The sequence below is a fragment of the Cyprinus carpio genome, chromosome A17 (assembly GCF_018340385.1).
Source record: "Cyprinus carpio isolate SPL01 chromosome A17, ASM1834038v1, whole genome shotgun sequence".
Taxonomy (NCBI): Eukaryota; Metazoa; Chordata; class Actinopteri; order Cypriniformes; family Cyprinidae; genus Cyprinus; species Cyprinus carpio.
Genome location: NC_056588.1, coordinates 15,479,491 through 15,495,350, shown reverse-complemented (window position 1 = coordinate 15,495,350; position 15,860 = coordinate 15,479,491). Strand labels below are relative to the sequence as shown.

General features: G+C 38.5%; 1 protein-coding gene across 3 annotated transcripts in view; it reads left to right on the top strand.

The window, feature by feature from the left end:
- The first annotated feature begins 2,970 nt into the window (after positions 1 to 2,970).
- LOC109108193 (prospero homeobox protein 1-like) overlaps positions 2,971 to 15,860 on the top strand; it is a 31,542-nt gene continuing 18,652 nt past the window's right edge. The window contains exons 1-3 of one of the 3 annotated variants that reach the window (XM_042774198.1): positions 2,971 to 3,336; positions 6,092 to 7,887; positions 11,538 to 11,645. In XM_042774198.1, coding sequence (XP_042630132.1) covers positions 6,160 to 7,887; positions 11,538 to 11,645 — 1,836 coding nt within the window. In that variant the 5' untranslated portion in view covers positions 2,971 to 3,336; positions 6,092 to 6,159. The other 2 variants (XM_042774200.1, XM_042774199.1) reach the window with 2 other exon arrangements.

Genomic DNA, 15,860 nt, shown 5'->3' with positions numbered 1-15,860 from the left:
CTATATATTGTGTATGCGCTAGGGGCGCCAAAAAACAATTCGGATTGCGTGAGAAGAAATCGTAATTAGAACATGACGGAAATTACTTTAAAAATGTCACCCTCCTGAAAGTCATTAAATAAATCGCACAGTGGATAGATGGAGCCTTTGCACAGGGTGAAGTCTAACTGATAGCTGCTTAACTGTAGCTGTTCAGTGCAGCGTTGAAGCAGGAGAATGGATGCTGAAACTCAGACGCAGAAAGCAAGTAAAGTTGCAATACTATCGGAATTTAGCTTATGCCCTGTTCCAAAATAAATAAATAAATAAACTAAATTAAAAAGAGCAATTTATGTTGATCTCTTTAAGTCCTTCCTTTCTCGAAATATCTGTGGGCTGAGTGGGAAAAAAAGGACTGTGGAAGAGCAGGTGAGCACATTGTCTTTCAAATAGACGGCGTCGAGAAACCGGTGAAATCATTTTGTTGAGATAAAGTTTCGTTTATTTTTTTTTTCCAGTCTCTTTGAAAATGTGTTATTTTTCTATTTCTAGCTACAGTTAAATGCAACAGTGGTCCAACTTGGCAGTGGCATAGAAAACTGAGAATTGTTGCGTAAAATGAAATCAATCACTTTCCGCAGACATCTTATATTTATTATTATATATTCGATATGATATTTAAGTGCTTAGTCTTTATCCCTCACGAAATGCAAGCGAGTCTAAGACATTTAGTGGCTGAGTGTCCAGCAGAAAGGTGACAGAGGGATCAGAGGTGGCGGTGTTAATAAACAGGTTTCCTCTACACCTAAGAGGCGTTTTCCTTCTCCAAACACTATTGCTTTTATGTTGTCATATATTTTTCCACTAAGCTCGCACTCCGAGCGTGCCTTTGGGGAAAGATGCTAATAAAATAAAAGTTGGAACACCTGTTTTGGAAAAGATATTCATTGCAGCTAAAATCCTGCCTTCCCAGTCGTTTATTCACTCACAATAACATTTGCTTGCGACATGGAAACTGAGTGAACAACACGCCTTTCCTTTTGTCCTCGTTCAAGGAAAAGAAAAGAGCTTGTTGCTGTGAGAGTGAATCCTATTGTAAACTTGAAGGAAAGTTTTATTTTATATATATATATATATATATATATATATAAGTTATGAATAAAAATAAAAACACATAACCCAGTCAATGCTTGTAAGTGCTGAAGAAGGCATACTGTCGGGAGGAAATACTCACCATCAGGTAAACATCTCGGGGGATGCACGTTATTAAAAATATCTAACATAGCAAAATGGTTACATAATAACATATGTGGATAATAATCGAAAACAATAATAATGTAAATAATAAATTGTATAATGATAATAATAATAATAAGAAGAAGAAGAAGAAGAAGAAAAGACAAAGTTTTGTTTTGAATGTATTTGCAGATGTCATTTCTAACCCAAATTTACTAAATAATTTTGATCAACACTTACAGTAAATAATCTCATTAATAGGTCAAACAGCTGCGCTCCTGTCCTTTGCTCTGACAGCCCAAACATGCTTTGAAATGAATGAGACAACTGAAATGTGCTTTGGAGGATTTTTCAATGGCGGATTTTTTTCAGAAAACCGCAATTAATTGTGTCTGGTATCACATGAACTGCTTGATTTATTCTAGGCTGGCATACTATAATTTGTTTTGTATCAATAAAGATATTTTAATCATTAATCACAACACTCTGCAGGGTCACTTCACATTTCGTTCAAGCGAGCTGCTACAGAACACGAGGCAGTGGCTTTAAACCACACAAAAAAAAATTAAAAAAAAAAAGGAAGAGGGGACAAACTTTTACATTTACTGAGGAAACCGATTAATTTTGAATAAACATTTTAATTTCAACAAAGAGCAGGAACAGCGACTACAGAAAAGTAGGTTAAGGCTTTGAGAAATCTGCTTACATGCTGAAGCACCTGATAGGATGGTGAGAAATCAACATTTGATTGGCTAATGGCTCTCTAAATAATGTGTCCAAATAATCCTGTTTTTTTCTTCCATAAAGCAGAACTTTATTTTAGCGTGGTAATTCAAATCTATAAGCAAGACAGATGTAAATGCAAGTTAATTGGCAATGTTCACGTGTGCTGCACAGCAACAGTCCGTTTAAATCTTCTGTGCGTAAATCAAACCTAAAGAAACTTAGGACAGACAACACTTTTCTATTCTATTACAGATATCAGTCAAATGTTCATTAAGATATGGACCGAATACATTATATCACACTGGTTATTTTTTGACTGAACATAAAAGCACACATGATGGATATATGCCCTAATTTACAATAAGAATCTCCCATGCGTTTTTTGGGGGGGATCATTTTACGGTTTTATCTCTGGAAGAATAAGTCTGTCTAACCGTATTCATAACAATTAGAAAGAAAACGTCAGAGCTTCAGTATATTCTTCTATAACATTCTTTTAACTGTGGAGGCTAGGAGGAGGTATCTAAAGTAAGAGCAAGGTCTTAAGTAGAAAGAAGCCCATGTAGCTCAAAGACAACCTTGGCAAGCGAAACTATTTTCACGAACCCAGGCACGCACCAGGTCGAGGCTGCGGCCAATTCTAGGGGCCTGCATACCACATTTCATGAATGTTGCGAGTTGGGTCTTATTTTTAAACATGGTGATGTATATACTATTCGCATATATGAATTACATGATGATATAATACAGAAATAATAGGAGAGTAAATAGAAAATAAATGTTGTATTTAATTTTCTGGGGAAAAAATATAAAGTACACTTAATAGTATACATTGGTGCGATTTATATTTCAAATGCATCATGATGAGCATGCATCTACAATAAAGAAGTGTATAAATTTCAGTCAGCACAAACAGCGCTTGTACATATTAAAAAGAATAACTTTAACAAAATCCACACAGAGAGCATATTGTTTAAAGAGTGCGTATCCTTACAGATATCCCACAAAGGTCGCCGTATCATTCGCTTTTGCTCGAGCGGAGTCTTCAACTTCACTTGTTTTGTATTCCTCTAAATCCAGCGGACTGCTCTTATTGGTAGGTGGGAGCGTTACATCACAATGATTATGACGCGCCGTCTTCCTGCTTCCTTCAGCCGCGTCTTAAAGTCAATCTTGTTGGTGCGAGCGCGCGCTCTCAGCCTCCTCCTGGCCGCGTGCGCTGAGACATACAGTTTGCATGCAGAGAGAGGAGCGGCGCACAAGAGCTCTTTCTCTATCTCACTCTCTTCGCTCTTGCTTGTCCCGAGAAATTACAATATTCATCACGGGGTGAACAACCCTCTGTATTCTCTGTTACACTGTCGCGAAGAAGCTCAATTCGCTCTCATCTTCAGAGTAAGTAACCTTGTCATTTGCGCTCGCACTGAGTTTTGTTCTACTACGATGACTTTCATGTGATGCGCTGTTATCGCTTTATCCTTTACGCTCTGCGGTCGCTGTTATTTTAACTTTATCATAAAACCAGGTCATTTTGGAGGGATTGCATCCTTACGTTTTCTTTAAAGTAAGTATAAAGACGCTCTTGTAATATTGCTTGTAGACTTTGGAGAGGCGACGCGAAACATTTACGTTCAGTTCTGAACTTGCCGTTTATTCTTCGCGATAGGACAGTCTGTCTGTTGTGAGGTTTGTGCCGTTTTTACATTTTCTGTATCTTTATTACTTCCGTTTGCTTTTTGTCAGGCGTCTGTTGTTTTTATGACAATAACAAATTACCGCGTCATTTACATAGATGCGCTCGCTGAATTTACGGTATCGCGTAAAAATAAAGGGTTCGATAGAAAAGGGTTTCCAGACTGATGTCATAGGAGAATCTTATAAGTTTCACAAGAAGCTAATTATTCATTAATTGTTTAGAAAGCCTCACTATACCGCTTTAAAGAGCCGAGAAACAGCGACAGTTAAGTGAAGAACATAATGCCATATGAAGAACTTTTTTGATCAATCATCCAAACTGCCAAGTACAAAATAATGGTTCTTGATAAGAATGTGGCTATTTGCTGAAACCACAAAGAACCATTGATGAACCTTTATTTTTAAGAATTTAAGCTTACATTGAGCCTTTGAGTCTTACTGCCACTCCAGCTTGACGCGTTACTTCATCATCATCATCATCATCGTTTTCTGACGTAAAAACCAGATACATCAAAGCTTTGCTTCAGTTTACGGGCACATCAAAATCATATGTTTAAGAAAGAATTGCCGGCGTAGCTATATAAAGCCGTGAAGTCTGTTTTAGATGTTTCGTGTCTAAATGAATGTCAAGCACGTGGTTGTTTATAAAATATTTTAGGTTTGAGGTGCAATGTATTACACTGTTCCTCTAAAGGCAGGATTTTCAATCAGGACTCCGATGGGGGAAAGTTTTTTTATATATATATAATTTTCTTACATTTTATGACATTAAATTAATGTCGAACTTTCTAGCAAAGTATATTTAAACAATATATAATGTTAGTTAACGTTTCTTATAGGAAGTTACTGAAAAAAAATTACTAAATGTGTTACTGATCAAATCTAGCTTTTTTAGTGGTCTGTAGGTTGGCTGAGAGACTGAGTGGGGGTCCTTGGGTCTTTAAAGGTTACCAAAAAAATAAAAAATAAAACAACCTGCAATAGCCGAGACCTTGGTGGTGACTATATAAATGTTTTGGCTATTTTACACAGCAATTGAAACACAGACACCGTGAGATCACATACATGTACTATGAATTTTATTTTCTTTCTCACAACTTTTTGGAATAAAGTTGACCAGCTTGAAATATTTGGAGAGAAGAGGTGCGCATATAGGACGCAATGGCCGTATGAGGTGAAAGACGTCTAAAATGAACAGATTTTGTTGCCTCGTTGTCTTAACTTGTCAAGGGTCTATATTTACCTATATTAACCTATATTTAGTTACAGCAAAACAATTGTTTTAAGTTATACGTCTTATATGGCGCATGTCAAAGAATATTAGATATTTATTCTAGATATTTGCAAACGACTTTTTGTCATGGCCGTCCTGCACAAAATGAAAACTATCACTTCATATTACAGAACTTTTTCTTTTCCCAATAACATTTCATTTGTATGTTTGGAGGAAGCAGTCGCGTTATTCAATACCTGCTTAGCAAAGCTGTGCACTTTATGCTCAGTGCGAGATGAAATAGTCTAGTCTATTTAAAGTGCGTTACATTCATAACGAGCAAAGCTACATATTTGCCTTTTTATTATGCACGGAGAACTCAAACTTTTGAACAACTGATTTGCGCGCCATGTATACTGTTGGCCGATCTTAAATCAATGTATTATGCAGAAAAGGGGTTTGCTTTTATTTCATTTGATCAACCACAAACTGTTTTTGTTAACCCATAATTTAATTTATGTGGTGTATTATATTTGTTGTATCATGATTTGTTTTTAATTAGATGGGGAAACAGATATGCCTGCTAATCTCCAAAAGATAACATTAAGGCCGCTAAGTGTCTTTGCAAATATCAACTTTAGCAGTTTTACTGACAGAAAGCAAGGGTACCTCAAAACTTACCAAAGTGAACAAAGCCTGCAAGTTGCTATGTGAGCACAATAGTGTCAGGACATGTCTGGCTAAACACAGCAGTGTGATTTTTAACTGGTTCTTACATGTGAATTAGTTTTGGAGTACAGCTTAACACAGATTTATGTATGACATTTGTGTGTGTGTGTGTGTGTGTGTGTGTGTGTGTGTGTGTGTGTGTGTGTGTGTGTGTGATTTTTTTATTATCTTTTTAATAGATCATTCAAATAGATATAGGCCTATTTATATATATATATATATATATATATATATATATATATATATATATATATATATATATATATATATATATATATATATATATATATATATATATTAATGACAAGTTTGTAGCTGTTCTTAATTATATACTTTCTGCGGTTAACCTCGTTGTCAATTTCTATTAAATAAACTATAGACAGACTTAAAATATTTTGAATACATTCTGTGTCTCTAGAACATTAATCTATTTCAAATTGCATTTAGCATTGGTCAAAAGAAACTTGGAGACATATAAAGAAAATTATTCATCAGTCCTTTATTTTTGGCTAGGTTCCCAGGGTTCTCGAGCTGTGCCCAGATGACAGGCTTTCAAAGATGGCACAATAACAGTTCCAGTGATGCCTGACCATGACAGCACATCCCTCTTAAGCATACAAACCAAGAGAAGAAGAGTTGACATAGGAGTGAAGAGGACTGTTGGGCAAGCATCTGAGGTTTTCACCCGAGGAAAAGCAACCTTTTTTAGTGCCATGAATCCCCACGGCTCCGAGCAGGATGTTGAGTGTTCTGTGGTGCAGCACGCAGACGGCGAGAAGTCCAACGTTCTTCGCAAGCTGTTGAAGAGGGCAAACTCTTATGAAGACGCTTTGATGCCCTTTCCGGGGGCAACCATCATCTCCCAGCTTCTGAAAAACAATTTGACCAAAAATGGAGGCAGTGAGACTAATTTCCAGGGAAGTGGCCTCTCGAGCACTGGTTCAGAGATCCAGCAAGAGGATGCTTGCAGCAATTCCTCACGGGGCAGCCCTCAGGAGTGCCTTTCACCATTCAACAGGCCCTCCATGACCCAATTTGATATGGAGAGGCTAACAGATGAGCATCTTAGGGCCAAAAGAGCCCGGGTGGAGAACATCATCCGTGGGATGAGCCATTCTCCCAGTGTCACGCTCCGTGCAGGTGATAATGAGCGCGAAGGGGCAGGCCAGCCCCCGAGTCCTCGTGAGAACTACCGGGAAAACAAGCGCAAGCAGAAACTGCCACAGCAGCAGCAACAGAGTTTTCAGCAACTCGTCTCTGCGCGCAAAGAGCAGAAACATGAAGAACGCCGGCAACTGAAACTGCAGCTGGAGGACATGCAGAAGCAGCTCCGGCAACTGCAAGAGAAGTTCTACCAGATTTACGATAGCACTGATTCTGAGAACGACGAAGATGGAAACATCTCTGAAGACAGCATGCGTTCTGACAGAATGGACAATCGTGCCCATGACTCTGTCCCAGATCGCTCCGACAACGAGATGTCTGACGTGGATCCAGGGCACTTCTTGGATCGAGCATGCGCACTTATTCGAGAGCAGAACATGGTGACAGAGGGGGACAAACCCAAGCGTGATGGTTCACGAGGAAAGAACCAGGGACCAATCTCCATGCATGCAGAGGGCAAACAGCTAGCAGAGACGCTAAAACAAGAGCTCAATACAGCAATGTCCCAGGTAGTGGACACCGTGGTGAAGGTCTTTGCTAAGCCTCCACGCCCAGTTCCTCAGGTTTTCCAACCCCTGCAGATGCCTCCTGATCGTTTCACAGTCAATGGAGAAAACCCAAACTTCCATACTGCCAACCAGCGCTTGCAATGTTTCGGTGATGTCATCATTCCTAATCCCCTGGACACTTTCGCTAACATGCAGGTGCCCAACTCGAATGACCAAACGGAGGCCCTGCCTTTGGTAGTGAGAAAGAACTCCTCAGATCAGACTGGGTCTCTTCCCACACCTGGGGGTCACCACCATCCCTCCCTCCACCCCTCACACTTATCTTCCACAATGGGCTTTAGTCCTCCCTCTTTCCGCCATCCTTTCCCCCTTCCTCTAATGGGCTACCCTTTCCAAAGCCCTTTAGGTGCCCCAACAGGGCCTTACCCAGGAAAGGATAGGTCTTCTCCCGAGTCTCTGGATCTGTCCAGAGAGACCACCATTCTACGGACCAAGATGTCGTCCAACCATCTCAGCCACCATCGTTCCATCTCACCAACACACCCAGGGAATGAAGGTTTGTCCTTGTCCCTCATCAAGTCAGAGTGCGGAGACCTTCAGGACATGTCTGACATCTCTCCATATTCAGGAAGTACAATATCCTTTCAAAAAATAGTAAAGCATATTTTGCTTTTTGTATCTTTATTTGTTTAGATTAAAAAAAATAGACAGTTCTGATGAGAGTGCAGCTTAAATACCATATGAAAGACAGACTGATATTGAAAGATGTAAACTTAACTTCAATGAATCTCCATTAACTGCCACATTCACAGTCAGTGTTCCTCTAGCAGTCCAAAGATTAAAAAGAGCTCAGTGGATGGAGGCTTTTAAGTGTGTTGCTATATGGAGAAGTGCTGAAAGGCCCTGCCATGGCTAAGATACCTCCCATCTTCTCTGTTCTCACACTATCACAGGGAGACTCACAATAAAACCCCCTCTTTCATCACAGCGCATGCAAGACTTTGTACATAAATGCTCAAAGCAAATCATTATTTCAAAGCCAGGAAGTAAAAGTGGGATCCTTTGCTTAGAGGCCGTAGAAAGTTGTGTTAGAAGGATGGTTAAAGATCCCTGTCAGTGGAGGAGCACTTTATTTAGGAAGATTTGTGCTTATTTGGTGTCAAGTGAAGGCAACAAGGGTAAAAATGTCCCTACTGTTGAGAAAAATAATTTTCCTTCATTTGCTTTTATTTTGCATTATATGTGAGCTCAAGAAAACAACAAAGCCTATTTCTTAACACCACCAGCTTGCTTTAGGTAAAGGTACACTGATAGCTGTTGCCTGGTAGTAGGTCTTTTCTTTTCATCCTGTTTCTCTGGTGTGAACAGGTGTTTGCAGGTAGCTGCTTTTCTTTCATCGCTTTCCCTTTTTTTAACCTTTAGCCAAATGGCTACTAGATCTTTGATAAGCTTTGAATTAAGTCAAAATGAACAAAACCAAATGTTCAATATAAAGTATTTGTTTTTCTTAAACAGTAACCTTTGAATCTTAAGATTAAATATTACATTATTTAATTTATTCATTAAATTATTACATAATTTATTAAAATTAACCTGGCAAAATAGTTCATCCTAATGAACTTGAATTCACCAAGTAAGCACTCTTCAGTTCAGAGAGAATCTATTATTTCTGTAAGTATACTTCCACACCTGCACAGTTGGGACCTGAACAACAACTTCTCAATATTTGCAAAATAGGGTGTTTAATCAAATATGAATTTCTATTCAAATTCTAGAAGAAACAAGCAGCCAATTATCTTCAGCCATGGGCAGCATGATCTTCCTTGTCACGTGCTCTCTTTGCATCTCAAGAAAAATAGCCTTGTTCAGTTTCCCCCATCATTTGCATATAGAGAGACCGAACAGCTCTGGCACAGGGCTGTTGTAAGAATGAGGTGGGGGTGGGCGGCAGGTGAAGCCAGTTTGCATGTCTAATATAGTAGACGAGGACAGAGGTTCATGGTTGCACTAGCTCCATGCTCAAGTGCTGAGGCAGCTATTGCACATAGATTCAGGTTTCATCAATTAAAGCAAAGCAAAGAAAACCTGCGCTATGAAGACATCGCTCAGATCACTTTTCAAAAGTGGTTGCCAAAGTGGTTTAATAAAAGACCTTCTCGATTTCAAAATCACTCTGCCAGTGAAATGACACAATTCAAGTCAGTTCTAAATGATACATTTTTATGCCAAAAGATTGTCAAGTGATTCATCGTATAATTTTTTTTCCAGCCGACAATCTGAAAACGCTTTAGATCTGTTTTTCTAAGCAAGAGCTAAAGTCTCTGCTGTAGTACATTTGTTGCTCTAATCTTTCATATTGCTGAACAGATGTCTAGCATTAATTTATGGATTTAGCATCCCCATGTCCTTTTCCCCTCCTTTCTCTCCTTACACCTGGCTGTTGGATCATATTTCACTAGTTATTGTCTCCCTTACATGCAACATGCTTAATACAAAACCAGACCTAAAAAAGCCTGATGATGCAGTGCATCTATGGTGGTGTTGTTTATGTAGTATCTCATTTGGCTGTAAACCACAGCTGCCCCATTTTTCTCCTCCCCTGAAATACTTCATATTCATGTTTGCATTATGTCCTTCATTCATGTTGACTATAGACTGGCTTGTCTTACACTGAGTGGGCCAGTGTTTACTCAATCTATTTTGTCATTTCACATATTTACGTATCCTAGAAACAGCTGTATTTTTCTTGGAACCCAGGTCTACTTGTAGGAAATGTGCATTAGTTGAGTCAAGCCTCGTCGAGTCATCCTCAACGCATTGTTCCCAAGTTCTACGACAATTTGTTTTATTTAAAAGTAAATGTCTTGAATGTTAATGGCACTGAGTAATGAGATACCTGGGATTTATGAATGTTGTTAACAGCAGCAGAGGAAGGGCAGAATGAACTGATGTAATCGTTTCACTGTAAATACTGCGTAGAGATTGAACTGTGGCAACTGCGAACGCTTCCACACTGCTTTCAGTGTGTGATTTCCATTAGATTAAGAGCATCTCAATGCGATTAGTCTATTGAGAAAAAAAAAAGAGAAAAAAAACTATGAAGGTGTTTATCAGCCCTCTCATTCCAGACTCCAACACGGCCTATTATTCGCTCCATTTCATGAAGAAGCACTTTTGAGAAGCGGCCCCGCTGCTTGAGCTTTTCCCTTCTTTTGGTTTTTAAATGAGCCTTTAGGTCCTTGAAAAATCTGACTTGTTGTGAAAAAGACAGCTTAACTCTCTCTCTCTCCCTCCCTCACTGTCATTCACTGATGTTATTTGCTGTATGCATTATGACAGATGGTAGGAAAGAGAGTAATGCTCTTTTGGTCTTCCCTATCAGCCTAATGGAGGTCACCTAGGGTTCTCCTCCTCTCCTCCTCTCTTAGCAGAAAGAACATGTCAATCTACATACACACCATTATTAAAGAGGCTCACTGTTGGAAATTGCACAGACAGTAAATTTTTATCATTCCTTACATGTAGATGCATTTATTGTTGTTCTTGTATGACTGTTCCAGCCCTTATGTTTTACATAACAGACAGTGAGGTACCGTTTTCAGTGCGAGCTGCCATGATGGTGCCATGCTTTGTAGTGGGGGGAGTGCTGGGTGAGCCTCTTAATTGACCTTGTGGGGGCCCATTGATTTAGCCCCACATGCATCTTCATTTTTGATAAATTATAAAGCCGTTAATTTGCAGAGGAAATGGCTGGGCCAGTCTGGAGCGCAGATGTGGCTAAAGCCGGCCTAACTGGCAGAGCGGAGGCTGTGCCAGGAGGCTCAGTGTGGAGGGTTGGGGGCTGGGACTAATTGTAATGGGTAGATGGCTCTGGTTAGCCACAGTCTCTCCTGGGACCCCCCTCAGCTGCCCTCTGTTTACCAATCTAGAGGGCAGTGCCACCTCCAGATAAATAGCATTTTATTGGGATAAGCAGACGATTATTGACTTGCAATGCTACATTGACTGGGACCGTGTAGGTGTTAACATAAAGTCGTCAGAAAACGTAAATAATTTGGGATATTTAGATTTATATTGTTTGCAGTAGTGTAATTATTAGCTTTGCGATAAATATATAAATATATGTAAGGTTGGCTGATTTAGTTGGGTATCTTTTTTATACTTATCTACTGTTTTATATATTTTATTTAACATTCTAAATTCTAAATAATTCTAAATAGTTTACTTCCTGTGAATGTCTAAAAAGAATTCTATTTTAAAAAATTTCCTTGACCTTCAAATTTCAAATCCAAGAGGGGCTTTCTCCGAACCATCTGAAGAAGGCCAAACTGATGTTCTTCTACGCACGCTACCCCAGCTCCAACATGCTGAAGATGTTCTTCTCAGACGTGAAGGTGAGTTTGCCGTTGACCGTTAACTATGTCGTGTGAAGTAGTGCTGTCCCACTAGTCCAGATGGGTCCCAAACAGACGGCTAGCTCCCCCACCCTCCACCCCCCAATTAAAATAACTGGCCTTAATCTCCGAGTGGAGAACAAAACGGCATAGTATAAATCCCACTTTCCCTTTTACTCACTTACGCTTTCATTTTAAACACTTGTGAGATTAAGTGTGAGATTAAGTTTTTTACTTTTTTTTTTTTTTTTTTTTTTGCGCCCCTGCTGCTTAGCTAGCACAGAAAATTAGTCTCTGTTTCTGTTAACTTGTCGGGATGATAATTTCCAAGAGTTCCCATCCCCAACTGATCTGTGAAAGTGGGAGGTAGAGGGTGATAAGAGCTGAGAAAATGAGAGGTTCCGCAGAAACGAACAAACGAAAGCTGGAGGGGACGGGGAGGCGGAGGGAAACAACAAACAAAATGGAGCACAACAACACAAACAAAACAATGGCAGCGATTGTCTTTTATTTACAACTTAATTTGTTGTTGATGCATCATACAGGGAGCATACGGAGGAGAAATAATGTGACAGATTCAGGCCACATTATTTAAATGAGGAGAGCATGGTCCTCTCACTCCCAGCTGCCCCTGTCCCGGGTCCAGGGTGACCACCTCATCCTCACACACATGCTTCTGTTGCATCCATCTAAATCTGCCAGCAGCTTAATACTCATGAGAACGTACTGCCATTCATCGCTCGCTGTTAGCACTTATGCTCTGATGGGAAATTATATCATTTAATACCTAGATAATGTGAATTTCATTTTTAGAACCCGATATATTTAGAGACAGTCCTTTAGTTAAACATAAGTTTTTTTTAAAACCTAAAAAGTTTTTTTTGTTTTTTTTTTAATTGTAATTTTAAGAAAACCTAAAAACTAATTCATAATTCAACTAATTCATTTTATTTTGTATCTTCAGCCACAAAATAGAAAGTTAATCAAAGCCTTAAATGAAAGACGGCCCAATTTTAATTCCCTTTAGACAAGGCTGTGAAATTCTGTACACATTAAATTTACATTTTCCAAAACAAGGTCAGTGTCCTGGGAGAGATGGGTTTTTTTAGGGCTGCTTAAGCAGAAGGGAACAATGGGTGGCATGTGTTTGTTGGATCAACTATTATGTATGTAAGGGAATTAAGCATAAATTACTGACTAATTACGGCTGTATAAGCCCACGAAAGTTACAGGAATTAGTGATTAAAGACGTTTAGGCATCATAATGATGGGATCTAAATAGAAAATAATGACTGTGGGAAATAGGTTGACTTGACAACTGGTTTACCTAAATTGTCTTTAATCGGATGATAAATTAAAATAATAATAATAATAATAATAATAATAAATAAAAACTAGAGTGAATATTTAAAGGCCTAATTAAACAAAAAAGTAGAATTAACTCTCTCTCTTCAAAAAAATAAATGTTTAATAAAATTGTAAAAATTAAATTTAGAAAAAATAAAGTTGTAAAATTAAATAACAATAATAATATTTTTTACATTTTAGCAGAGAGAGAGAGAAAAAAAAAAAAAATAAAGACTCAGGGACAGAAAAAGAGAGAGAGAGAGAGAGAGAGAGAGAGAGAGAGTCAGGGCTGTACAGTTCAACTGTAAATGTACTAAGGCTAGAAGTGTGAGACAAAGAGAATTTGACTAATCATGTTGGTGATGATAGATAAGAGGTTAGTCAGGAAGAGGAAGCTGCTTCTTACAGGTAGTGCATCAGTAAGTGAGAACATTTCCCACTAATGACTTCACATAGTGGTCATAAAGAGATTAAGACAGCCTCCCTTCACAGGAAAGCAACAGGAAACTGTGACAATCCACTGATTTTAGTTCTTAGGAATAATACTTTTGTCTCCTTTCAACATCTCTTTTTGTAATTTGTTCCTTGACCTGTTATCCGTTATCATATTTGTCACACAGAGTATTATAGAACACACTCACTGTGGTTGTGATGGGTCATTTTACTAATGTGATTTACTGCCAAACTACCATGTTCATCCTTTACACCTCATTCGCCCCCTGTATTTCTTCCCAGTTTAATCACCATTAATCTCATATGGCATATTCACATTACTTTGTGCACTGAGAGGTGGTCCACTGGCCTGGTTACAGTAGACTTTGAGCGCTAAATAAGAGAGGGTCAAAGGTTAAGAGGAGTATTAGCAGGAAGATGGTGTGACACGGATTATGAGCAGTCAAAGCAAGTATGAGCAGGGGTTATGTCACCCCGAAAGGGTCGAGGCATATACGTTTCAGTAGGACAGCTCCAGTAAGGTCAACCATAGGTCAGGGAAATTATTGTAGCCGCTCAGGCTTTGTCACCAGGCTGCCTGACTGCCTTTAAACATACAGCATACCATGTACCATTAACAGCCGAATATCAAGTAACCTACTGGGGCACTTAGCTTACTTCCCCCTACAGAGCTCAACTTTTCCCAGATTCACAATCTAAGTGCATGCTGTGTGTGAGGTGGTGGGGGGGGAGACTTAAAATGCACAGACCCCCATATAAGTAGCGTCCCCACCAAGCATGTGTGAAAGCCTGTATTGTCCATGGCTAACAGAGGAAACGTGTGGAGTGACAGGTCAAGTCTTCCCCCGGTGTCTTGGAAAGAGCGGATCTCTGTCACCAGAGGAATAATCTTTCACAGGCCCATGAGCAAGAGTGTGTGAAATACTCTCACTCCTGCACAATGTTCTCTGAGTCAACTGCTGCCCGGACATTTCACAGACGTCAGACTGATTTGTTTTATGGATCTTTTGAGCGTGCTCATTGGATATGTAAGGTTTTTTGTGGGGGGTAGAGAATAACAGGATGAGGTGTCCCATGGGAAGCATCGAGTTTGGTGTTCTTAGAACAGTACTGGAAATGATGTCCAGAATAATAGATTTTTTAATGAAACTAGCGTGTTTTTGTTTGAAACTAGTGTGTTTGTGACTGTTTTACACATACATACAGAAGCATCTTGCTGATTGAAAGTGCAAGTGGATTGTTATTGCAATCCATAATAATAATAATAATAATAATAATAATAATAATTTAAATCCTAATAAATCCTTAATAAAATCCTAATAAAGTTGCACAGTTATTGTAATTGAAAACATTTCATCTACACGTTCAATTTCTTCTAGACAAAAAAAAAAAAAGTTAAGTGAAGTCCATTAGTTATAATGATTGGATTATTTCAAATAAATATTATATATATTACAATTCAGTATCAAAACAATGTATTTGTTTATAATAATAATAATAATAATAATGATTCAATTTAATAATGAATAATAATTTAATTAATTCAAGTTTTATTTGTATGGCACTTTCATACATATTGTTTCAAAGCAGCTTCACAAAAAATGTGTGTTTCAATGTTACGGTCAGGAATAATAATAATAATAATAATAATAATAATAATAATAATAATAATAATAATAATAATAATAATAATAATAGTAGTAGTAATTTTGTTTATAGTACCGAGTGAGGACTTTCACTGGTGCTCCTGAAAAAAAATATAGTTGCATGAATTACAATGTCAACACTTAAAAAACTATTTAACTAACTATTTAAAGAGTTTGACTCAAAAAAAATGTTTTTTTTTTTTTGTTGTTCTGTTTTTTTTTTTTGTACTACGACGTATCATTTAATGTTTTGTTCCGTGGGGTGGCTAAGAACTGAGAGAGCTAGACTGGTTATTTTTGTTTGACAAGCAGATGACATGATCCTTAATTGCTGAGTTGTCACGTTCCAGCAACGCGGCTCCATTGTCCGCCGAATCTCTGGTATTTCTATTCGGCAACAATGCTTTTTAAATCTCCCTTTATACAGCGCTGCCAAACGATGTCATGCGGACTTACTTTTCTGCGCTCTCCATTATGTCATCCACTAGCCATTCTAGAAAAAAATTCCCCCTCTCTCGCCTTTTAGCCGTCTCTTCTGCAAGCCCCACTCAGATGAGACAATGTCTTATGACAATAGAAGAGCCTAATCTCCATGTCAAAGCAATTTTCATTCCCCAGTGAGCAGTCTGCTATCATTTTGTAATGTTTTGTTTCTTATTCTAAAAGAATTAAGGGGGTGGTGGGGGGCTGGAGTAAGTCGTCACGGGCCGGGGGTCCTTATCTCAGTGTCTGGAAATTTGGACAGTGCATTTTGCTCTTCAGATAAAGC